The sequence below is a fragment of the Vidua macroura genome, chromosome 6, assembly GCF_024509145.1.
Source record: "Vidua macroura isolate BioBank_ID:100142 chromosome 6, ASM2450914v1, whole genome shotgun sequence".
Classification (NCBI taxonomy): Eukaryota; Metazoa; Chordata; class Aves; order Passeriformes; family Viduidae; genus Vidua; species Vidua macroura.
This window is the reverse complement of record NC_071576.1, coordinates 22,065,610-22,091,209: the sequence shown is the minus strand read 5'-3', so window position 1 is coordinate 22,091,209 and position 25,600 is coordinate 22,065,610. Positions and strand designations below refer to the sequence as shown.

At 38.1% G+C, this 25,600-nt stretch overlaps 1 protein-coding gene across 6 annotated transcripts; it reads left to right on the top strand.

The window, feature by feature from the left end:
- The first annotated feature begins 16,273 nt into the window (after positions 1–16,273).
- Positions 16,274–25,540, top strand: CIPC (CLOCK interacting pacemaker). Of its 6 annotated transcripts, none has more exons than XM_053981192.1 (5): positions 16,274–16,363; positions 18,188–18,362; positions 19,269–19,438; positions 21,667–21,732; positions 23,014–25,540. In XM_053981192.1, exons 2-5 carry the CDS (start codon positions 18,296–18,298, stop codon positions 23,890–23,892), a joined length of 1,182 nt encoding a protein of 393 aa, XP_053837167.1. In that variant the 5' UTR covers positions 16,274–16,363; positions 18,188–18,295; the 3' UTR covers positions 23,893–25,540. The 6 variants fall into 6 exon arrangements, with proteins under 6 accessions (XP_053837167.1, XP_053837166.1, XP_053837171.1 ...); XM_053981191.1 differs by lacking the exon at positions 16,274–16,363 and adding an exon at positions 16,643–16,730; XM_053981196.1 differs by lacking the exon at positions 16,274–16,363 and adding an exon at positions 16,643–16,730 and having other exon boundaries at positions 21,667–21,736; positions 23,014–23,159.
- Positions 25,541–25,600: the final 60 nt, after the last annotated feature.

Genomic DNA, 25,600 nt, shown 5'->3' with positions numbered 1-25,600 from the left:
CTCCTCTTCCTACTCTTCCTATAGACAAACAGACAGCATGTTTTCTGCTCATAAAGATATCATCTTGTTTTTGTCAGTGTTACAATATAACTTCCTTTGAATGGTCAAACTTATTCAACCAGTCCAAGTAGTCCCATAAGACTTCCCTAACTTCATTCACTATTCACTATTTCTCCTATTTTTATATTATCTGCAAATGTTACCAAATGCCCTTAGTACCATTTATTTGTTAAAATAATGCGGAAAATAGGAATTATCATTAGCCGTCCACCAGGCTACTAATAACATGTGTCAATCCTTGTGCAAGGTAAACTCCATTCATGATGACTCCCAATTAACAACTACTTTTTTGTCTTTCAAGTCATTCAGCCAGAGCAGCATGTGCTTTGTTAATATTGTATAAGGTTCATTCTTGAATTAGGTTGTTTTTTGTTAGTCACAGTTCAGCTGCCTTATAAGAATCTGAATATATTTTCTCGATAAATTAGTAAACATATAAATGTCAAACAGACTGACTAGACTGATTTTCTGTACATCAACTTTGACTGGCATTCATTATATTTCCATTATTTAATTCTTTTTTAAAAAACCAAATTCTTAATAACTTTCGATTGTATTGGCATTGATTGATGCCAGGGTAACAGATCTATAATTACTTGGGACAGTCTGCTTACCTTCTAGAATGCAAGCATAACCTTATTGCTCTCCCAGTGTCATGGAATAAATAATTAATTAGGGGTGAATGCAAATTCCATCATATGGACCTTTGTTGATATCTGTAATAATAGGTTTCTAATCTTTAAATTCTTAGTACATGCTGCTATCAGAGTCAGACTGCACTAATAAAATCCCCAGTATAAATGCAATATAGGTCAGAGCTTAGAAGTGAGTAAGACGCACTTTGCTAGTAGATATCTCATATATTTTGTGATAGCAAAAGAACACCAGGACTCAGGTTTAATTACACGTTTTGCTAATTAAAGAACTTCCCTCCTTTTCTGTTTACTGAGCCTAGCTGCTGCTGTGCTTCTTATGTCCTGACAAATACTGTACCACTACCTGACCCATGACTATCTTTTCTACCTCATTCTGTTTTAAGTCAGGCAGCTTGTCTTATCTAATCTACTCCCACTCTTAGCAGGAGGAAGCAGCTTTAAGATGCAAGCAAAAAGGTTTTACCAGTTTTCCCTCTGGCATCCACGGCACTCCAGAACAACAGTATCTGGAAAAGTCATGGTCCATGTTAATCTGTTCAGAGAGTTTTTGAAAATGGACCATTTGTTCTCCCTTTACAAAGGAGATCCAGCAGGAGGAAGGAAGATGAGTAGAGACAGAGAATGCTCAGGGTATTTGGCAGCTGTATTCTGACAAGCCATTCCAGAATATTGAAAAACTGTTTTTCAGAGAGTAACTGTTCAACCAAATAAATCTGAATCACCAGACACATACTGAGCTTGCTGAACAGAACTGTATATATTTTGCAAAACTGACATCTTTCAGATTATGAGTATCTATTCACTGTGATTCATCTCCCAAATTTCAGTCTTTTGACATAAATTGTGGCATCACTTCTTCCCATACATGTCATGTACAAAGCTTGTTAGTCTTAAAAGAAGGAAGAAAAGTAGGCTTAGAGTCTACATTCCACATTTCTGCTACTTTTTCCCTAATTTAGACAAAACCAGGCAACAGTATGAATAATCAATGATGCTGGCTAAATAACATTTCTAATAATAAAAAATCTAGAAATAATCAAAGAATATTTTTTCTCCATTTGTGGTTCTACATGTTAATTAGATATGCCTTTGTTTACCCTGTGACTATGGTTGTAGACTTGCATGTCCATAGAATTTCTATCTGCCAAACCCACATTGTAATAGCTTTTGTAAATGTAACATGTCTGTAAAAAAAAAAAAAAAAAAACAACAGTAAAGTCTGTTGTGTTTTACCACACTTTGGGCTCAACACAAATCTGAAAGCCTGTGTTATTTCTTATCAAAGTATAGAGAGTTTTTAGATCTGTTCTCCTTTGACCAAAAACATGGCATAGTACTGCTTGGATGCTGCAAAATGGACTTGCTGCAAAATGAAAAGTTTGTAGGTCACTCTGTGCTATGCAAGTCATCTTTCTGTAGATTAAAATCAGGTCCAAAATTTTGCCCAGAGCTCCTCTGAATGTTGTTGAGAAGGTGCTGCATCAATCCTCTTTTTTTAATCAAACAAGTATGAGGTTGATGGTTGCAGGAAAATCTTTGAACTCCCAAAATATGCCATATGATGGTGTGAAATGCTCCATTATTTCACAACTGTACTATCAATGTATACTGAACATCTACCATAGAAATGGTTAAAGTGATTTTTAATGTACATAGCTTTATTCTCTTTATTTCCACTATTAGAACAAATTAAAAAAGATCCCTCCTCTGCTTTTCTTTTGAACTAGTCAGCAACATCTATACCAGCCTGGACACAATATTCTTTGCTTTTCTTTTCAGACACAAAATCGATAGCATTAAATAGGAACCTATTTTTCTCTATGGATACTTGTATCCATTATTGGATCATTTCTCATGTGCAATGAACCATCTGCCTTAATGTCAAAGTTGATTCTTTTAGTTGTTCCTTTAATTTTTTTCCTCTGTCTCTTTGCTTGTAGTATCTAATATGAAACCACAAATTTAAATCTGCCTGAATGAGAGTATTCAGGGCAAAGTGCTTCAATCACTTTCAAATTGCTCATTTTGTGCTACACTGAAGATGATGTTTTTAGAAGAAAAGAAGATTGCAACTTTCGAACAAGTTCAAGACTTTGGCTTCATTTCTTTATTTTCTTTCTTTTTTTTTTTAAGGTGTAGTCACCAATTGATATGTCATATTGTGGTTTTCAAAGATGAACTGAGAATGCTCCGAAAGGAATTTGCAGTTGAAGAGCTGCAGGAAGACCTAGGGTAGGGAATTACATTTTCATTGTGGCTAACTTTCAATGACACTGAAGATGTCTCACTTGGAAGATCATCAGACCCATGTCTTCTCTTCTACTTCAACAGACAACGCTTCATTCATTTGATGTAGAAACTCTGAAGAAACTAATTTTCATTTTGAAATAAGTGTGAATTCTTTTTATCTTGAGATTTAACAACTCTTGACAATGCTTACATTTTACTTCAGAAAAATGAGCTGTTTTCATAACTTCAGTCTTTCCAATCACTTTTTCCCACCAAGTCTTTTAATATTCCCTTTCTCAACCCAGGTTAAAATAAATGGAATTTTAGTTATGACTACTTCTAAGTTATCTATTTGTTCTATTAATAAAAAACTATCATGTTTACTAAAAAGAAAATAAAAATAACCACCTCTTGAAGTTAACACTCTAAAGAATGGAAAAAAGATTTGCTAATCATGATCTTCAATGATTTATCTTCCATTAATTTCTAGCAGATCAAATCCATCCTTGATTACATGATACTCTTGCCAATTTTCTCCTTCACTATATCTAACATTTAGCTCCATCTCTGTTCTCCTGTGGCTAGGAATATGATAAGTTCCACCCATAAGGCTTCCAGTTCTGTAACTATGTTTAGTACAAGGATTTTTTTTTTCTTTTATAATATTTATTTCACAACGATTTAATGTGCACATGAAGACAAGAATGGAGACAAGAATAAAAGCAAAACAAGGCCTAACTTCTGAAAAAGTATATTATTTGGTTCTTTTCTTAAGAATGATGGTTTTTTTTCAAGTCACTGTAGATCTGAAACTTGTTTTTTATTAAACAGTTCACACACTGTTCTATGACTTACCATGTTACTGGGCAATGACAATAATGCTGTAAGTTCTTCTTTTGTAAGTAGGGCAGTGCTAAGGCCTTGTCATGTCCTTTGGGGAGATGATACTTTGCACAGACATCACAATTTTTACCTGAACTACAGATACGACTTTCAGAATTTTGTTAGGTGAAGCCAAAAATTTCTAATTAAATTAGAAATAAGTTTGAAGCTCCCAATACGATATTTTAAAAAGCTTGTGGAGGAAAAACATTGGAAAAGGGAAAACGAAGATAGCTGACAGTTGGTGGGTGACTTTTCACTGAAAACATGAAAGCTATTTTTAGTTTAGATATCAACTGCATATAAGACTAATAGTTTCTGCCCCCAACTTTACATGGATACAGAGAAGCTCTTTCTGACGGTTGTATTACACAAATCAGAATACCTCTTTCCTTTTCACAAAATGTTATTGAAGTGAACATTGAAAGTGAATGCTGAAAAGTGCTTGGTTGCTATCATAGTTGTCTAAAAAGAGTGTGACATAGACACAAGATTGAGACAACCAAGGTTGGAGAACAGCAACGTTTTGACATAAGATGCTACTGGAAAGTACCTTGAAAGCTCATCTCATCTATCTACTGTCCTGATGCAGGGCAAAAGTATCAGTAACATTTCTGAGCACGGGAAATGTGAACATAACAAACTCCAGTAACAGAAATTTGACATAATCTCTTTACAAGATACATCTGTGTTTCATTATTTCTACTTATTCCTTCCAATATCTAACCTGGATTTCTCTGGCTGCATTTTAAAACTCTTATTTCTTGTCCTGTCTATGCTGAACATGGAGAAAAATTATTCTCCTTCTTTCTGGGGTAGCTTAGAAGCCTTATCTAAAGACACGTTTCACCTCAGACTTTTCTCATAGACTAAACACCATCAGTTCTTCAAACTTCTTCATAAATCAAGTTTGCCTGCTTTGCTCAGGAAAATGTGGCATATATATGATATGTAAAGATGCTCAGAAAATATGCTGGGGTCAAGATACAAAACATATATTATTGCTCTTCTGTTCACAGATCTATTGGCCCAAAGCACAAGGAAAACAGATTGGTTTCATGTGGGCTGCTCTCAACAGATCCATTCTATATGTCAGCCATTTATTTGCTATCTTCCAGATGTTTATATATAATTAATTTTATTATTTGTTCATTTTATTTGTTCTAGCATTTTTTTAGGAATTGCAGTCAAAGTGGCTGATGAAAAATTCCCTGTCTTCTTTTTTATCCTTTAAGCACTACATGTTTCCTTTTTCAATCTCTTAGAGCCTTAGAGAGCATCTCCTGTGTTATCAGAGGTGCCTGCTGACAGCTTTAAATAGTTCTGGCCCGTGCTCTAAACAAGCTATGGTCAATTTTATGAGTCTGTAAGATCATGGTCCTTAGTTTTTCATAATAATTATATTAGCCACATGATTACAGCAGACTTCTGTAGTGAATACTGAAACAAAAAAGGCATTAAATTGATATGAGATATTACTAGTTTTGTCTCTCAGTTTAGTATGGAATAGTTTCTCAGTCTTTCTCTTATTCCTTACAGAATTCAAGTAGAAACTCCATAGTCATAAACTGTGATGTCCTTTATAAAACCAGATTTTTTTCAGTTGGTCACCTATAAAAGGTTTAATGTTCCCCCTAATTATAACTTCTTCTGTGCCTTTTGCTTTTTGATTTATGTCCCTACATACTTATGCATTCCTTTATACTAATCCTAGTTATCTCACATAATTTTCATTTCCTGTATGACTCACATGTTTGAGGTCAATGTATATGATTTAACCAGATGACTTCTTGTTATATACTTGCTATTCTTTCCTTGCATTGGGATCATTAAATTCCAAAGAGTATGTTTTCCATCAGGAAGTGCTTAATTCCTTTATTCCTTTAAATTTCTCTTCCATGACATGTGATCTCCCAGGATCCTGAGTTTGCTGAAGTCTGCTTTCTTGAAATCCTTTTTCTTCTACTTTGCTGTTCTCCTTCCTTTCCTTCAAAAGGATCATGGATACTTTCATTTCATGTTCACACAAGTTCTATTTCACTCTCATGTTCTCATCCACATCCTATTTAGCACAAAGCTGCTATTCTAACCTCTCTAGTTGCTTCCTCTACTTCTCTGCTGTCTGTATCAAGGCTGACACTATATATAAATATGTATGCATTTATTTATTTATTTACTTATTCTCTCACTGTAAGCTGTTATATTCCTTTCTAGCTGAAGTCTACATAAACTTTTCTCCCCTGTTTTTATGAAGTTTCACGCCCTACAGTATTTGGCTAGTTTCTCAAAGAAAGCAAAAAACACCCCAAAAAAAGTGCTACAAAATCCAAAAGTTAATTCAAGCCCTATACAACAGGTATTTCTGTCTTGGGATGGCAATGGAAAACTCCCTGTTTTGTCATCAGATGTATGTTTCCTCTTTCTGGACAAGCCACCATTTGTGCCTTGTATTTCCGTCAAATGAGCCATTTTAACAATCCATTACTATGTTAGTTGAGCTGGAGTTTATATTAAGAATCCCAGCTCTTCTATTTTACTATTTTCTGTTCCCGATTTCTATGTGTGCAGAAACATTTCTAGATTTGAAAGGAGAGCAGGTCACTCAGGTTTCAGATTGACTGCGTAGCTTGTCATCAAAGGAAAAACACCCATTCTCATGGAATTGTTTATATTAGTTTTTTTCAATGAAAACCCCGAACTTTTCCCAATGTTCATTCATTATTTGGGTTTTTTTTCTGTTGACTGTCAGTCTGACATTTGGAGTTTGCTTCTATACACTATAAAAGAAAGAGAATGGCACCTATATTCCAGATTTAGGAGCACTTGCTACATACAGAAGAAAAATAGGAGGAATACTTGGTCTTAAAACTGGAACATAAATTAGAAATCTCAAGTTACTTTCTCAGTCTCCTACTTATGCAGATATTGTGTTTATTAACAAGAACGTGCATTTTTCATGTGCTTTAAATAAAGTACAGGTACAATCATAGTAAAGACAAGAGACCTATAGCATGAATCCACATTAGTTGCTTGAAGTAAACTCTAAAATTAAAAACTTTTTCTGATGGTGACAGTGCCCTTGTGTGTGGACTTTGGCAACTCATTTATCTGCCCTTTAATTTTTGGTTCCCCAAGGGCAAAATGACTATGACAAGAATTAACAAATTCATACAGTGTTTGTCTTAGAGTATATTTATAAGCCCAAAAAGGTCCTTACATGATAAAGGCTACAGAAAGCAAAGGATTTTTATTAATGAGTCCCACTCAGGATGATGCTTGTATCTTAGTGATAACTTCATCCCTAAAATCACTAAAAGAAGATTTAAAAGCTTACAGAAAATGTTGAAATGAGGCATATTTTCTCTCATCTCTGTAGAGCAGCAGCATTGAGAGCTCTAGCACACATCTGTCATCTGGAGGCCAAGTAGGCATTCCACAATTCCAGGAAATCAATTCCAAAGACTGTAGATTGTCAGTTGCTTGTACACTGGAGGCCATCCAGGCAGCAGATTAAATTGTATGAGAAAATTGTAGCAGGCTCTAGACTGCATGTAATGGAGACCCTCAATGACCTTTCCGAGGACTTGGGAAATATGCATTGAAATTGCCAGTGGGCCCTTTAGTAGCACCAAAACTGCATACTGAATTTCTCTTACTTATCACACAGGGACATTCACAACTGAGCTGTTTCTGAAGAGGAAAAACAAATGCAAAACAGAACAAACAGAAAATGTAATCACCATCTTTTCTTCTTTCAGAAAATGTACAAGGTTACCAGAGATACATTACCTGTATAACCACAAAAAGAAAAAAAAGTTGGTACTTGTGAAAGACACAGTCTTTAGTAGTATTTAATGGGACTACTGTTCCTGAATCTTTCACTCCTGAGAGATTTCGGCAGAATACACAAAATATTGGCCAAAATGATTGCTGATTGCAGAAGGTTGATTTAGATGAGTAACAGTTTCAGTTTTGTTGTTTTATTCAAACTTTTAACCTCGACCATTCAAACTGCAAATGCGACCCTCTCAGTGCTGCTGACCTGGGAGTCAGGCTACAGTATTCAACTCTCCTTCTCATGAACAGAAAAGCTGCACATACACAAAGAATGTAAACCCCTTAAAAATATAGGTGAGCCACATGAAATTCTGTTTCTTACTTCTGACCAGCCTGTGGTTGAAAAAACTGGGGAGTTAACACCCCTGACTTCTACTTTCCCATTTATCAGTGGCAAGGTGGGCTGGTCATTTTATCTCACTCCTTAATAGTATTTCTCATTCCTTAATAGAATGGTCATTTTATCTCACTCCTTAATAGTATTTCTACTCTTTAGTAGAAATATTATATATATTTGTATTTTTTTTAATCTATTAAAAAATATTTTCAGGGCATTTCAAGCAGATGGAATAAGTAGATTTATTGGTGTGGAGTACAGTTGGGCTTCTCTAAATAGCTCCTTTACATTCACTATGACATATAAACGTGTCCTTTTGCTTTGCTAAAAGATCATATGGAATCATATCCCAAGCTGCCCATAACTTAAGAGTTTTGTATTTACCTTCAAAGCAGCTTTTAGGGCATCAGACTAAGCAAGTTTTTGGTCTGACAGCAAGGCTCTACAATCTCTGTAAGGCACATGATCAGAGAGGGAAGTGGTGAACAGGAACAGCCCTTACTATTCTCATGTTTTGTTGACTCTGCCACAGATTTCCTATATGACCTTGACCAAGATTTTAAAACTTTCCTAATTCCCTGTACAGTATTCTGGGGTAATAATTCTCCATGTCAGAAGTATCTGAATATAAACTTATTGCTAAATGTCTTCCATGCTAAGACTTCTAAATAATACACTCTTTCAAAGAACATTACCTTTCTGCTAAAGGAGCAGTTGCTCTACTGATTATAAACATTGTTTATATTTTTAACCTTGCTTTATCAGAGATCTTGCTCTGATATATCTGTATTTTGTACCTTATGCTTTCACTTACACATCAGTACTTTTCTGCCCCTTATATTAGATATTTTTACAAACATTTTGATCAGCTATAGCACGTTTGGCGCTAGCTACTGTAGAATTAGACCTTCTGTGTTCTGGGAAGGAAAGATGGGGAGAAAGGAATGGAGCAGCAATCCTTGTACACACACAAAAAGGAAATCTATGGGCTAAATGACTGAAGCATGGAATGAAAGGCATATGAATATAATGAGCAGACTTTCAAAGACTGTTTTAGCCACAGGCCTTTTCATGTCAAATATCTGGTGTATCCAGGTTGTAAAAGCAAAGCAGGAATTTCTAGGATTGATTTTCATCCCTTTGACTCATCTCTTTCCTTTGCCATTTGCTCTCGTAAGACAGGTCCAGAGTGTGCAACAGGAAACCAAGCAAAAACAATACAAGAAAAGCGCGTTTTAATTTTAGCCACACAGCTGCTTCTGGGTTCTTTAAATACACTCCTCTCTAAGTGCTTCCATACACCAAGATATCCAAGTGCTCTAGACAGGCCGAGTCTTAACTGCAAACTCATTCCACAACTAATCTCTGTCTGGCATTGTTACAGCAATTAAACCAAGTTGGTCAAATGCCTAGTTGGGGTAAACTGGGTGCTTATCCAAGGGCTCTCTGCTATGTGACTTGAAATGATGAGCTACAGTCTCCAAGTTCTTTGGGCAGAGACAAGTTTGTGGACAGGAATTAAACACAACCTCTTTTTTTCCTTATCCTCTCCCTCTGCACATTTATACACAGCATAAGAAACCAAAAATATCTTTTGAAGGAATGCCTGTGAGTGACACTGTGCCCTAGTATTATGTGACAGGTGACCTATTCTCCTTGTTCCAGGCTGCATGTAGCCTTGCTGTCTGGAAAACTATCTGGGGAATTTAAGGCCTACCAAGAGAAAAATGGCAAATCTAAAAGCTCAGTCACATACTCAGTTCTTCATCTTGGGTTGTTTTTTTCCCTATGGCTTTTGAAGGTGAAACAAACCACCTCTGAATTCCAGAGGTTTTTTACTGCCATCATGTGGAGAATTTCCTTAAAAAAGAGAAAAACTGCCTTCCCTGACGAGATATGATTTTTCCTGCCCTTGGCAAAACGGAAGGAATCTAATTCAGTCTTACATCTACACAGAGCTAGTCTTGGAGCCTTAAATGCCATAGCATCTGGTAAATATTCAACTGTCCTTAGTACATTTTGCGTTTGCCCTATTGAAACTGTTTGTTTGTTGGCATAGCAGAGCTGGACAAGATCGTGACAGCCTGGGTATGCCTGTCATTTCTGATATTCCACTACAGGTTTCTTTCTCTGGTCTGCAGGAACATACAAGCACTCAATATCAATGCTATTTCTCTCTATACAGCAGTGCTACAAAGAAAAACAATATTACAGGAGGGTATCACAAATCCAATTACATAAATTATCTTGGGATCAGAAAAACACATTTTTCAGGCATTCCTATTCCCACTATGCAATCCTCCATTTTATCTGACCACTATAACAATCACATTTGAGAAATCTGATAAACATAAAATTGTTCTGGAAGGTTGGAAATTTAGAGGGCTATATTAATTTTAATAAAAGAAGAAGAGTATTCCTACATTCCAGGAAAGTCCAAGATTTCAAAAGTTTTCAATAAAGCCAATGACTGTATTTCAATTAGAAATGTCACCACAATTTATACATATTTTATTACTTTTTAATTCTGTACTGTACTGATTAACACTGTATTCACAAGTAAATGACGTAATTTTTCAGTGAGCTTTCTGGAGATATTGACAGACATTCCTTAAAGGTTTCCCTTGTATTAAGTCAATACAATCTTAAAGACAATTACTGTCAGAACATTTCATAGAAACTCTGTTATTTTCCTAAAGACATACAAACAAGAGGTCCCATTTTCAAGACCGATGTGCCCTCAGTAGCTCCTCATGAATTCAGCACAACAGAAATCAGCCTTACATGTAGATTAGAAATCCAATATCTATTTCTGTCCATTCTGCTATATCACTTCAAATAAAAACTGGTTTTTAATTTCTCCCTAACCATAGCTTGCAAACAGTAATTAGGGACCTCAGCAGGGTCCATAAATGACTCCAGAACAAAAGCACATTTTAATTGATACTGACATCCTCCTAACAAAAGTTCTTCAGAAGATCTACTAAACCCACCAAGTTTAAAAAGTTGGTCTGAAGATCTGTGAAGTACTACCACCAAGGCACCACCTTTTTCTAGTGTCATAAAAATGTGTTTAGATTTGGCTACATTATACACAGGCCACTGTAAAAATCAGCACTTAGCAGATTTTTTGTGATCTGCTCCTATAAGCCCTCACAATTCCTCTGGCACTGGACACAAACTGTTCAGAGTTTTGCTGTGCTAGTCAGTGCAGTGCAGGTTTCTAAGTCAAAGGTAAAATATATCCCGCTACTGTTCCCTGTAATAGGGTAACATACTTTGCCCTGCAAAGCAAGAGACAGTTCTATATTTGTCTTTCAGATGATTCTAGTAATTCTGAACGTTTCACAATCATACTGTTAGGCAAAGCTTCAACCACTACTAAGAGAACCCCCACACACCAGATTAGCTCAGGCACCTAACATAACAAGCCCACAGGGAAAGCAACTGAGTCACAGTGGCATCTGAGCTTCTCGGAAAGCCTCTGTGCAGCCTATGTGCCTGGCTCATCTATCCATACTGTGAGGCACAGCACACGGCTGTATCACTGTTACCACATCATATGATCTCCTACTGACTAGTCTGTGGGAAATGTAATCCTTCTGTGTGCAACTAATATGGTTGGTCTTTAATCCCCTGCAGCACAGGTCTGTACCGAAGGTTCAACATTCAAGTTCTCTTCTGCATGAAGTCCATTTTTTATCCTTACATATGTTACAAATTTGTGCCTTTTCATTTGCTTGCAAAAAAAAAGATGAAAATAATAGGCCAAAATATTTACCAAAATCATAATCTCAAACACAGCCATGAAAAATAGTTCCCAAAAATTAGGAAAATACCAATTTGAGATCCCCAATTCATCCTTAGTTCTGCTATGTTATACATTTATGATATCAGGATTTCTTTAATTACCTACTGACATCTTAGTGTTTTCCTGCCAAACAAGGTGTCATTCAGTTGAATGACTAAATGGTAATGGGAATAAAACATGTAGACAATTAGGCTGTTGTTTGTAGTATTCCTATCTCGTATTAGTTGCCCTTGGTACATAAATAAAGAATCACAGACTCACAGAATATTCTGAGTTGGAAGGAGACCACAAGGATCATCAGTCCAACTACAGTCGCTGCACAGGACAGCCCCAAAAATCACACATTTACCTAAACAAATAACATTATTTTAAAGTAAGATTTGGGACTCCTTATTGTAATCCTATGTAAATTAGACAAAGGCCTTTTCACCCGGAAAAAAAAAAGTCCATAGGCAGTCCTTGATGGGACTAAATTTGTCCTTCTCGATGTCCTGTAATCCAAAGAGACTCACGACACCCGGTGGTTATTACAAGTAACGCAGGCATACAGAAGCCATGTAGAATGTGAAGACGCTTCTCTCTGTTCTCAGGTTCACAAAATTAAGATGCAACTAGAAAAATGAAGACACTGGACAAGTTGCAATCCATATTAAAGAGTCTGTAGAGATGCTCTTAGCAAACTCAACACTTACCAAAAAAAAAAAAAAACAAACAACCTCCCAAAGCCACCATCAACATCTGAAATACAAACCTAAAAACCTAAATAATTTTTGAACTCCAGGAAAACAAAACATCTAGCCTGCTTTGGAGCAAATAGTAGCTCTTCCATAGCAGTTTAAATCCTGTAGATTCTTCCACCAGAAAAAAAAATACTATAATGAGGAGATCTCCCTGACAGCATTGCACTGATTAAGTAAAGGTATCTTTATACACCCTGTATCTTTCTACACACTATATTGAAGAGTAGACAGAGGGGATGACGGTGCTGGGGAGGTGAGGGAACACAGAAGGGCTTGCTGCTCTCCAGAGCACTCTGGACTGCTGCAGTGCTCTGATGCTGCAAGGGTTAAAAGCAGTCACTGGGGCTGCTTTTTTGCACCGCTTCCCCAAATCCTCAGTTGGCCCAAAAGCCTAGAAGCTGTAAAGGGAATATTAAATCCACCTTTGTTCTCATCCAACATAAAACAGTACAGAAGAGTGTAAGAGCATCAAAAGTGCTTTATTCTTTATATGCCATCCATGTTAATCATTTGTCATTTTTAAATTACCTTCATTCTGCCTTGCCTTAAATTGGACACATTTAAGGTAAAGATGAAGTCGCTGATGGATATAACAATATGAAAGATGTGTACTTTGAAAAGAATACATACCTAAAGTTGAAATTTAGAAGACAAGGAGCCATTACTAAAGTACTTTCATTAGAGAAAAATCTTGCTAAGTCAACTTCTGGGTGAAATTCTACGATCTGTGATACACTGCAGGTCAGAGCACATGATCACACAATGTTTCCTGCTTTGATATGTATTAAATAAGATATTAATTATTAACAAAATATATACGTGGAATGTCTTTTCAAAGAGATTTTGAGCTTTAATATTGTTTTAATGTCCAACAACACACTTTATCTGCATGAATTAATTCTTTTGTTGAGACCAATGAAAACTTATGAGGCATCATTTAAACAATATTCTTCTATTTATGTATCAAAATTACAGAAGTGAATAACAGAAGGAACAAAAATACCTGTATTAAAATATCATAAAAATTAGACTGGTTCAATGAAGTGAGATGAATAAAGCTATTTATCTGCAAACTAAGTTAATATAGTACTTACTAAATTGGATTTTGTCTGTGATAGCAAAACAAAGCAGTGAGTATATGAAGAAAAAAGATTGAGTACATGGTGTTTTCAGACCTAACCTTTCCAGTTCAGACACTGTAATATGAAACTACATTCTTCTGACCTGGCTATGCTTTACTTCCAAAGTTTGCCAAACATTTCTTTCTACTGCCGTGTTAGGACAAAAGATTCTTTGTCCCACAAGCATTTATGAAGTCAATGTATCAACACCTTTATTAACTGTTCAGTAAGCACATATTATTTAACCACCTAATTAGATAAAAACTTGCCTTTGTCACTCTTAAGCCATGAAAGATGATTTCTGCATCTTCTCCTGAAAGAAAATATTCAACACCTTTTTTTAATAAGTGTTGAAACACCTACACTGAATAAACATGCAGTCATACTTCACTGACATTCTTTTCACTCATTTCCTGTTGTATGACCAGAATAAACAGGGAAGTGAACAAAAACTTAATTCTTATTTGTCAAAACACTCACCTTTAGGATAAACAAATCAACCACTGTATAACATAAGGAAAAAGGAAAACATCCTGTTGCCACTGACTGTAATCACTGAACTCACACAGTAAATGTGACCTCGGATCAATGAAGAATCAAATTAAATGAAAAGGGAGAGAAGGGGCAATGACAGAAATATTAATAAAACTACAAAAACAGCATATCTGGAGGAGGAAGAATTTAGATGATGTTCAATATAAACCTAAGATTTAAATCAACTTAATTCAGGGACAATTTGGGTGATAAGATTTCATTTATTTAGAAAAAGGTTTACCTTGACTATCCAGGAAAACTTCTCTATTAAACAGTGTAGTATTTCAGTTATCCTACCTGCTGCCCCTTGGATGAAGGCCTGGTATCACATATTCCAAATCTGTTCTGAATCACCTAAACTGAACAGCAGGTTGTCTGTCCCAAACACAGGCTACTTGCTCTCTGGTGAGCTGTTTTCACTGAGCAGCCACACATACTCCATACCCTGAGAAATCTGGCCTCTGTGGAGGACAGTAAGGGTTGTTTCTGGGTACAAGGCAACCCAGGACCATGCCTGTTCAAATAAGATGATACAACAGCATTCTTAATATGCTTTTCCTCAGAACTCAAAACTCCTGAACAGTAAGGGATCCAAATCCAGAGTCTAGAGATCACACATCTCACACTACAGCTTAGATGTAATCAGAGCCAACTCTGGCATTTATGTGCTCAAAACTACACCCTAAGAATAAGAGTCACTAGAGTTCTCTCACAGCATTTCAGATTGGTAGGACTAGAACCCAACTGTGCCATATTTTTTTTAATGATGGTGTCATTTCACGTAACCTCAGACATTTTTGTGTTGCATTTGGCATGTTGTTTATGAGACTATGCTGAGATTAAAGATCCTTCTCTTTTTCACTCAGGAATTTCTTAGATCTTGTTGACCTCTTTAATCAGCATATTTCAGGTTCTTTAACAAGACCATCATAACAATGGAGGTGTTTCTTTTGATTTCTATTTAAGGAATTAATTTTGTATTTGCTCAGGTCTTCCACACAGCCTATTCAGTTTTCTCTAATGGAATGGCTTTCATGCCCAAATGCAAAATATTCTGACAGATTTCTGGGTGCTGGTAGCATTTATGCAGTTCTCAGAACAAGAATAGCTACTCTAGTTTTTTCATTGAACCAGGGATTCACTTCCTCCTATTTATTTGCCCTTGGTTTATATGCAGTTCATGTAAACCAAATTCATGTATTGTACACTTCCCAACCATGCAAAAGTTGGTTGATTTTTTTTGTTTTCACTCATGACAGGAAAAAGTGATTCTTCCCCTGTACATGGCACTGGTGAAACCAGACCTTGAGTTCTGTGTTCAGTTCTGGGTCTCTCCCTTCAGGAAAGGACATAGAGGTGCTGGAGTGAGTCAGGAGAAGGGTGATGAAGGTGGTGAAGGACCTAGAGCACAAGTTCTGTGAGAAGCAGAAAGGGGTGTTCAGCCCAGAAAGAAAGGAGACTCAGGGGTGACCTTATCACTCTCACAAGGAGGCTGAAAGGAGGCTGTAGCCACGTGGGGTTTCGCCTGCTCTCCCAGCAACCAGAGACAGGACAAGAGGACAGTCTCAAGCTGTGCCCGAGGAGGTTCAGGTTAGAGATGAGAAGGAATTTCTTCACAGAAAGGATTATTAGACATTGAACAGGATGCTCGAGGAGATGATGGAGTCACCATACCTGAAAGTGTCTTAAGAAAAGACTGGATGTAGCACTTAGTGCTGTGGTCTAGTGGACATGGTGGTGTTAGGTCATAGGTTGAACTCGATGACCCGAGGTCTTTTCCAACCTAATTGATTCTGTGATTCCTTTTTTTGCCGTGTTTTCCCTCTTTGAGACGAGTTTGAGACCTCTTTGATGCTGCATTCCTCATATTTCCTCATTCATGGACTGAGAGAGGCTGCACAAATGTCTGACCTTCTGTGTGGGGAAGAACTGTGGGTTTTTTGTACAGCATTCGGGAGGCCCAGCAGCATCCCAAACTCCCGGCTCCCTCATGCGCCCGCCCGCCGCACGGCGCGCGCTCCCGCCAGCCGGCTCTGCGCATGCGCGCTCGGGGCGCGGCGGCCGCGCTCGCCCTCGGCGGCCGTGAGGGCGGGGCGTGCCCGGGGCGGGTGTGGCGCATGCGCGGCGCGGCTGAGCTGTGGCGGCCCCGCGCCCAGGTGAGGGGCGGCCCGGCCCGGCCCGGCCCGGCGGGAGGCGGCGGCCGCGGCCGCGAGCGAGCGGTGGCGGCCCTCGGGCCCCGGGACTGTGCTGTGCCTGCTGCGCCTCGCCGTGTGGCGGGGCGGTGGCTCGGGACCGGCAACCGAGTGGCTCGGCCCGCCTGAGCGGGCTCTCCTCGTGCCGCAGCAGTCTGGCGTGTGGGCCCGGGAGGCGGTTGGGTGGGACCAGGGGGAGGGACGCCCTGGACCGCGGTGTGAGCGCCCGCTTGTAAAGGCGGTGCTGCCCGCCGGGCCCGGGGGGGCGGCTCTGGCCCGGGGATGAGCGAGAGGTTTCTCACGCCCGTGCCTCGGGGGAGTGGCACTTCTGGTTTGTTTATTTTCGGTTGTGGTTGTGATGTTTTGCTTTTGCTGTGAGAGAAGATGCTGTCAGCTCTTCCCAAAGCTTCACTTGATGCAAAGCTGGCAGATGAGGTGTTCTTACTTTATTTCTAGCCCTCTTTCTGTTGATTGTCTTGGTTTGAGAGGGTTTTGGTGTTCTATTTTAGATCAGCATTTCTGCTTATCACTTTCTTTAAAAAATACATTTGTTTCAGAAAGGGTTAAGTGATGAAAGCGTGGATCAGGACTTAAACCACTTCTTCCGTGGCAAGGATAGCATCTGGGTTGCACTCATGTAACCATGTTTGTTCCATACCTGTTAGCAGGCAGGCAGGTGTGACTGAAGATGGAAAGAAAGTGATGCAAGTAGCTACTGGAGGAAATTTTCTTCTGCTGACCATAATTCCATTATTCTTGAAATAGACAGTCATATTCCCATTTCAGAATTCAATACTGGTGCTAAGTCTCAGTATTTTGGAGCACATTTATAGCAAAGTTGGCAGGACCTGAAGAAGAAACTTGCATTTTGGTGTAGATCATTCCAGAATGTCTGTTGCAGTGCCATTTGAAGCAGCTTGTACTGCATATTGCTGCTGATGGACTGCTGGCCTGACCATGTTGCAGACTCCTGAGTTCCTGGTTTTGTAATTTAAATATAAAACTTAACATTGAGACATAACTTCAGTGGGTTACTTTTTAGGAAAATAATTTCTACAAATAATAGTAGAAAAATTTCTGCACTTAATTCTGTCAGTTTTCTGATAGCAAATTTCACAATTACCTTCTTTAAGAGAAGCAGAAACTTAGTCTTACTGGATGCTGCCTACCCTCAGAAAGCAACTGAAGGTTGTGAGAAGTATGTAGTGTAGGAGGCCATAATGTTACTACATTTTACTGTTTTTCATAGCTTTTAGTTTCAGCCTTTCAGTGTTTTCATTCTGGGTGTGGGCATTTCTAAGGCTCTGTCTCCCCTAGCAGTGTGTTGCTCTTTCAACAGCATAGATTTCTTTAGCCCCCAGTGTGTTCACTGACCACTCATTCTCTCCTCTGATGACTTACACTACTCTTGAGAATGAAACAAACTGTTAGCAAAACCACAGTTTTGCAGGTTCAGCTGTATTTGTCGTAAGAGCTTCACCCAGCACAACTGTCTTGTTTTGCAATTCAGCTCTTGACAACAAAGCTTTCGTAAGATAAATAATGCCCTGAGTAATTCCAATTCTTGAAATAAATGCTGTTTATAGCCTTTAATTTTTAGTTTGTTTTACCTTTTTGGGGTGGAAAGACATGCCCAATACATTAGCTTTTGATGTGAATTTCATTCTTTCAGGATTTTGAGATATTTCTTGAAGTCTGCAGTTAGATCACTCCACTGTTGTCTTATACTGATGGAACTTTGTTTAGATTCAGATAAAGACCTTCTTTTGTTCTTAACTGTTTTTGTAGTTCCTCAATGGAAAAGGTGTTAAAAACTGCCCATGGCACTATGGAAACACTCGGAGAAAATAGTCATCTACTGACACTTGAGAGGAGTTGTTGGGCAGAGTGACAGAAATGAAGAGCTTCAACCATCGCTTCAGTATGGCGGCAGCTGAATCTGACAAAGACTCCGGATATTCAGGTTTAGAAAAACACTGTGTTACCTTTTTTGTGTGTTACTGTGCTGAGACTGTGCTTTAATTGGTGACATTTAACAAATCTGAGTAACCCCTTCCAGTTTGTGTATGATTACCTTGGAAGGCCTTTCTGTGCAAGATAGGTTTCACCTGCAATCATCCTACCACCAAAGTTTTTTGAAATGGAACATTACCAAATTACAAAGTTCATCCTGTGAATTTGAATGGCATGGGAATTTAGAATTAATGGAATAATCTTAGACTTTAGAGTCTAGAAGTGGAGATGTCAAAATTACTTTTTCTTTGCAGTGATGAATGAATTGTTGGATTAAGTTGCCCCGTGTCTCTTACGATCTGACCATATTGCCAGTAGAGCCTGATAAACCAGAGGGTAATTGTTATAGCATCAGTAAGATAATAGCCATGGTGTGCCATTTTAGTAGTCAACAAAACTTTGCAAAAATTACCTTTAAACAAGAAAAAAAAGAGTACTTCTATGAAAGATACCTGCTTCACTGGGTTTTAGATAGAAAATTTCAAGACACAAAATGCCTGCATCACAAACTATGGATGTGGCAATGCTGGAGCCTGTAGTGCTTTCCTGTATCAGTTTTTGGACTAATGCAACCTTGATGATACTACGCAGTCCCTTGGAGACCAAGTACAAAAGAACAGAAAGTAATAGATTTTTGTGGGAGAAAATTTCTGTATAAGAACTGACCTGAGATACAAAGCCTTTTATTAGAGGCCGTCTGACAGCTGTCATAGCAGCTTTAATTTTGTTGATATTACAGAACTAAACTTTATTGTTTTTTGTGACTTGGTTGAAGGAGGCAGAATATTAGAACTGAAAGACAGTAGTAAGCATGTTGCATGTGGAACAACTAACAACTGAATTCTGCATCTGGCAGATGGAAGTTCAGAATGCCCAAGTGCTATGGAGCAAACGGACTCCGAGGATGTGCTGAACGCGCTGTGTTGGAATGCAGAGGATGGATCTTGGCAATGTCCGAGGACCACAAGCAGCTCCTTTCCTGCACTGTCTCCTATGGTTGTTATGAAAAATGTGTTGGTTAAGCAGGTAGGGAAGAAATCACATCTTGAAAAATATTGCACGTTCTTAATTTTTTTAAAACACATTTTTCCTTTCAAAAAAGATTTTGCAATGTTATTGCAGTCCAGAAAAAAACCTGGTAATTTAAGAAGTTCTAGTATGATTCTCTGTTCTTTTGAGAGGCAGCTGGAATCACTAAGATGGAATGTGAAATAGAGATACTCTGCTCCATCTCTATCTACTAAACCTCTTTGTCTCAAAGGGATCCCCCCAAAATACATCTTCAATAATGTTATGTGAATAGCACCAAAGATTAAACAGAAAAAGGTGATTTGCTTTTAAAGCTGCTGTTGTCTTTTTATGCAAAAAAGATGGTGAAGTAGCATGATAGGTTTGTTTCCTTATTCTTAGGTTCTAGAAGTGCTTCAATGGGAAGCACTAATCCAGAATGTTATAAATTAAAAAGTTAAATCCTTATCTGAAGTTAGCTGTGGTACTTGAAGTTACTGTTGTACTTTAATAGTTGTTTCACTTAATTGCATGTGATGGCTCACATTGCAACAAGTACAGTTCCTATTTATGTTCTCCAGTATTTTTGTGATATATAGTTCCTCCAGCACATCTGTGAGACCTCCTGTGTAACTTTAACATTTTAACAGAAGGTATAAGAAGTCCAAAGTACGGTCATATTATTAGACCTCCTGCTCTGTACTCACTCATTTTTGGAGCAGAGCACAAGTTCTTCAGTGATTTTTGCTAGAATACTTCTGAGAATACAGTGGGAAGGGGAATAAAGAATATAAATCCTGATTCTTTTTCTACTGAACCTGTTAGGACAACAAGCAAGGCCTAATATTCACTGTTAGTATTTAGCAGATTATGCAGTTATAGGGGAGGTGATTCTGCTCTCTGAGCATCGTGCTTTATCTTGGCAAGAAACAATTTCATTTTATAGTCACATTCCTAGGTGTGTGGACAAAATACTGTGTAAACAAATGCTGAAGTTTTTATATGTAAAGTCAGGAATAGCCAAGCTTCACCAAAGTCTGACAGCCTTCGGCCCAGAGCACAGAAATTAAGACATTACCTGCACTGATTCCAGTGTTAAACTCCAAGTTGTATTGCTAATAAGAAGAAGCAGCAGCTAATAAGTAGCTTATATATAGAGAGATATTTAAAAAATCCAACCACATATATATATATATATATATATATATATATATATATATATATATATATATATATATAAACCCTGGTAATATAGGAAAAAGGAAATTTGGCAAGGAAGAGTTGGAGATGGCTAAAATGTCCACACGTGGTTCTCTTGAGCAGTGCATCATAATACCTAACTATGTATGATTAAAGACAATAATGTCAAATTGAAAAATGTTTACTACAATAAAGGAAAGCAACAAGTCTAGGTCAGAATAATAATGAAATGTCTTTCTGCCTTTTTTCATTATGCCTAGTTAGCTCATCTTTTAGGTCATCTTTTTAAAATGGTCTTTTCAACACCATGCTGAGTTGGGCTTGCTGGACCAAAGCAAAAAAAGCAGCATTCAGTTACTGCTGTTTATTTCTTCCAGTTTCAGTTTCCATCAGCATCATCCTTCTGTCCTGGAATCACTGTGATGCTCTACAGTGGTGGTTACCTGCTGGCCCAATTTCAGAATGTAAACAGCTAACAGTAATGCTGCTAAAAAAAAAAAATCAGGTGGTGATTAATGCCAGTGCTGATTGTAGTAAGGTTTCTGTAAGTCTTGTAGAAGTCATTAATAAGTGGGAAGGCTTTTTAGGCAAGTGACACTGATACATCAAGAAGTTAGCTTTCATTAAAAAATGCAACAAAACACACAATTTGCAGAGTTAGTAAAATAAAAGTGGCCTTCTCCACTGAAAATAAGATTTTGAGTAGGAGAACTAGACCAGAGTGCTATGTGAGAAGGAAAAGAAGAAAGAACCGAGATAGGAAAGAACCCCAAGAGCAAGATAAACAGTTACCAACAGTGATAACCAACAGTTACCACTGCTCTTTTGGCCTCAATGATTATGGGGCTCTGCCATGCTAGGTGCTGTTCAGCAGTGCAGTAAATGGCAACTTCTGGCTCCAAACCCCTGCTCCTTAAGGCTACATGTTCTGTCCTGTGTATGTATAGCTACAGTATTTATATGCTTCCTCACTTCTTACATCTCCAGATACTTTTCTTTTGAATGTTCTTTCTTCTGTGTTAAGGTAGTAATATTTATTTTTACAGGTAGCTGTTCTGTACCCCTATTCCATAAGCATCTTGCCCACTGAACCAAAGAAACATTGTGTCAGAGTAGGTAATTGAATGTTATCTCCAAGTCTCAGTGTCCTAATCAGTGGGTAATACCTGCTTTTGGTAAGTTCCAAGTCCTTTACTGGGGGAATGGACTTTAACAAAGCATGTTAACGTTTGCCAGTTTAAAACTTATGAGACTGGTGGAAAGGATATGGATTTCAGATTACTTAATATAGACTAAAAATAATTATATATATTTGTGGTAGCTAAAAACTGTGCCTTCAGCAGGTCTGCCAGTTGTGTTCCAAGTCATAAGGAATTGAAAAAGCAGCTGACGATATATTAGTATAATTGTAGTGGTGATGGCTTAAATATATTAAGAAGTGAGATTTTGCTTTAGAAATAAATAGTGTCTCTTACTAGACCATTTGATGTCTTTGGAGAAAAGCAATCATGTTTTTGGCCAGAAAATCTCATGAAGATCTGTAGTAAGGTGTTGGAGGAAAAAGAGGTAATGTCTTGTAAAAATGGATGTTTTCCCCTATATTCCAGAGTATGGCTCGTGGGAGGGAATAAAGCCTTGGGCATTGTTCTTGAAATAAAATGCTTTTAAGGTTTATCAATGCACACTGTTTTCCCAGAGGTATGAAGTTAAACTACTCTGGGCTTACCACAGACTTTTCTTTTTGCATTGTTTGATATTCAGCCTTTTTTTTTGTTTTCTGTTTCCTAGTTTTAAATTCAATGAAACTGTGTGTTGTACTTCAAATTACAAGACTTCCTGAACAGCTGTTGTGTATCTTAAATAACCATTTCAAAATCTTGCTATAAGGATAGATTTGAGAAGATTTGAGTTGATACCCTTCAACAAAGAGGGAGCCTGAATTGTTCCTAAAATGTGTGTGCAATCTTTCCTTGACTCTTAAGATTTTTCATAACAGAAAGCTTAATTATTTTTCAGCTTTCCTGTGCACTTGTAGTTTGATTCCAAGTCTGGGTCGAACTTTTTAATGAACATTTTACAATATAAGCTTTCACTGTAATCCTCACTTAGGAAAGCATATATAAATTCAGATTGAATTGTTTTTAAATATATCTGCTGTTGCATAGTAAAAGGCTTATGGATTACAGCTTTATTTCCAGCATTACACTCCATTGTCAGAGAAGGAGAAGGATGAATTTAATAGCAAACTCTTCATAACACAGTATATATCATTGGACAGTATATATCAAATGTAGAAAAATGGCACAGTCCACCTGTTTTGTTTAAATTTGTTTTTATCATCTTCTACAATACTTTTGTAAGACTTGTGTTTTTTCCCTGTTTGTGCTTCTCAGGGGAGTTCATCACAGCTCCAGTCTTGGACCGTGCAGCCATCTTTTGAAGTGATTCCAGCTCAGCCACAGCTAGTGTTTCTTCGTCCATCAATCCCACCTCCCATTAATCCTCACCCTGTTGGGAAAAAGAGAAATGACTCCACTAATTACCTGCCGATCCTGAATTCTTATCCCAAAATAGCACCACAGCCATGCAAAAGAGATCACTCCTTTGATCTAGAAGAATGTCAGGAAACCACTTGCCATAAACGACTCTGCACAGAAGCACCCAAGGTGGAGACTTCTCCCGGACTGATGAGCACAGGCTTGCCTACTAGTTCTTTTTCCCACCAACCAGTTAGCTTTAAGACACCTCAGGATTCTAGCCAGCAAAGTTCTTCAGCTCTGGTGACAAGTGGAAAACTGTCAACTCTTCCTGGTTTTCATCATGTTTCCAGTGATGCTCAGAAAGTGCCAGGTCTGACTCCCCTTTTGCCTTTTGGAACTCTGCAGGCAACAAAGCGCACGCTTCATGAGAGCGAGAGTGCGTCACAGACTACAATGCCTTCTGCAGCGTGGAGCCCTCCATTGATACCAGAAGAGGTTTGCACTACCCCCGAGCTGCTCTTGCAGCAGCAAAGCAAGTGCAGACGCTTTCAGAATACGCTTGTTGTGCTACGTAGGTCGGGATTGCTGGAGATCACTTTAAAAACAAAGGAGCTCATTCATCAGAACCAAGTGACGCAGGCTGAGCTGGACCAGCTGAAGCACCAAACACAGCTTTTCATAGAGGCAATAAAGAACAATGCACCACAGTCATGGGCAGAGCTAGAAGCATCTCTAACAGGATCTGATAAAGCTGATAGCAACCTCGAAGACCCCACTTATCCCAACATGTAGTAAAAATGTGCATAGCTGTTGGTCAAGTTATTTCTGTGCCTCCTTTTTTCCTGTCTCAAACTTCTACTTGAGCATTTTTTGAGTCGAAGATTTGCAAAGTTGCATTGCCATTAACAATTTGTCTTCAGAGCCAGCTGTGGGACTGGAATAGCATGGTGGGTTCAAGACAGAATGGGTAATGAAGAAGTTTGTATGTGCTCTGCTGGCATGTTCCCATTCTTGAAGTGAAGACAGTCATCTGCAGTATTCTACAAGCATCTTTTTATTCCCATCTTCAGATAGTTGTTTCTGAGAGTGCAGCAGCAGAACAGGCCCACTGTTCGACCATCATCAGTTCCAAGTAGATGAAGGGAGTTGGTGTGAGGTGAAATAAGTCCTCCTCCCATCCCCTTCCTTAATTTTTTTATTTAGAGAAATGGAATAGAGTGGAGAAATTGAAGTTCAGAATAGGTATTTTAGGAAGCGATTGCCCTAGAAAACAAGATGATGGGCTCAGGGTACCTAGAGATGAAAGGGAGGCAGAAAAAATGAAGTCCAGTCATAGCTGTTTGAGACAAGGAAAAATTAGTCTACCAGTGACCTTCTCCATTCTATTTTCACTGCTCAAGTAGAGTATAAAGGAATGAAAAACTTGCTTTGCAGGGCAGTACCCTCTGACTTAGGGAGACTTAGCTGGTGGAAATCTCTCGTAGTCCCTAGAGTACCACATGGACTTTTTCCCTGACAGTATGGAGGGTGGGCTGAAGTGGGTGTGCTTACAGCTAATGGGCCTTTCTGCTGGTGTAATTTTTATATGTTCAATAAATCTGTGAATAAAGTTCAGCAGCTGGTTAGAAATCTCCTACTGGGCATCAGTCCAGACTTAAATAGTATTTACTGAACTAGAAAAATCCACTCTGGAACTCATATTTAAATCTGGGGCTCCTTAGGAAGCATATCCCTGGATAATGGGAAACCTTAACATCTATAAAGAATGAGGATGTTGAAGGTCTCTGGTGATAAATATGTCATCAGGTACCATTCTGTTCAGTTTTCTTAGCTGCCTTTATTCCTGGGAGCCCTGATAAAGCTTTAAAACGATAAGGGCTTTCCTTTCTTGGCTGCAATGGTATAAAATAGGTTAGCTTGGAAATGCATTTGGAAAACTAGTTGACTGCATCAGGACCAGGATAAGTCCAGATTCTGGGCAGGATCTGAAAGTGGTCCAGTAGATTTGAACAGAAATGTTAGCCTCTGAATGGAAGCTGTAAGCAATGAACTCACAGCTTCTTTTGATCCTCAAAGCAGCAAGATTTGGTATTAAGAAGTTAGCTAGAGACAGCTGTCTTGGTCTAATCAGTCCGATGGCCTGCTACAGCTTCAGCTGTTGCTGACAACTTTACAAGTGGGGTAGCTTGATGGGTCAGACAGGCTGATTTTTTTGTATTAAGTTTTAATAAATGTTGGTATTTTTGATTATTTTTACTATGTCTTTTTGAAATTCTACTGTTCTAGTTGGAATGTAGGTATTTTCTGTACTTTCAAAGCCCGTTGCTAGCTCTGAATACAGTAGCCTAACACCTCTGTTAAAGAACATGACTTTTTTGCTAAAACTTTACAGAAATTGACTGTGAAATATGAATGAAATAAAGTATGTACTTGAAAAGTTTGTGGATTATTTAGTGCTGTTGAACTGCAAAGTCCCTGGTTCCAAAGCATCCTTTAAATA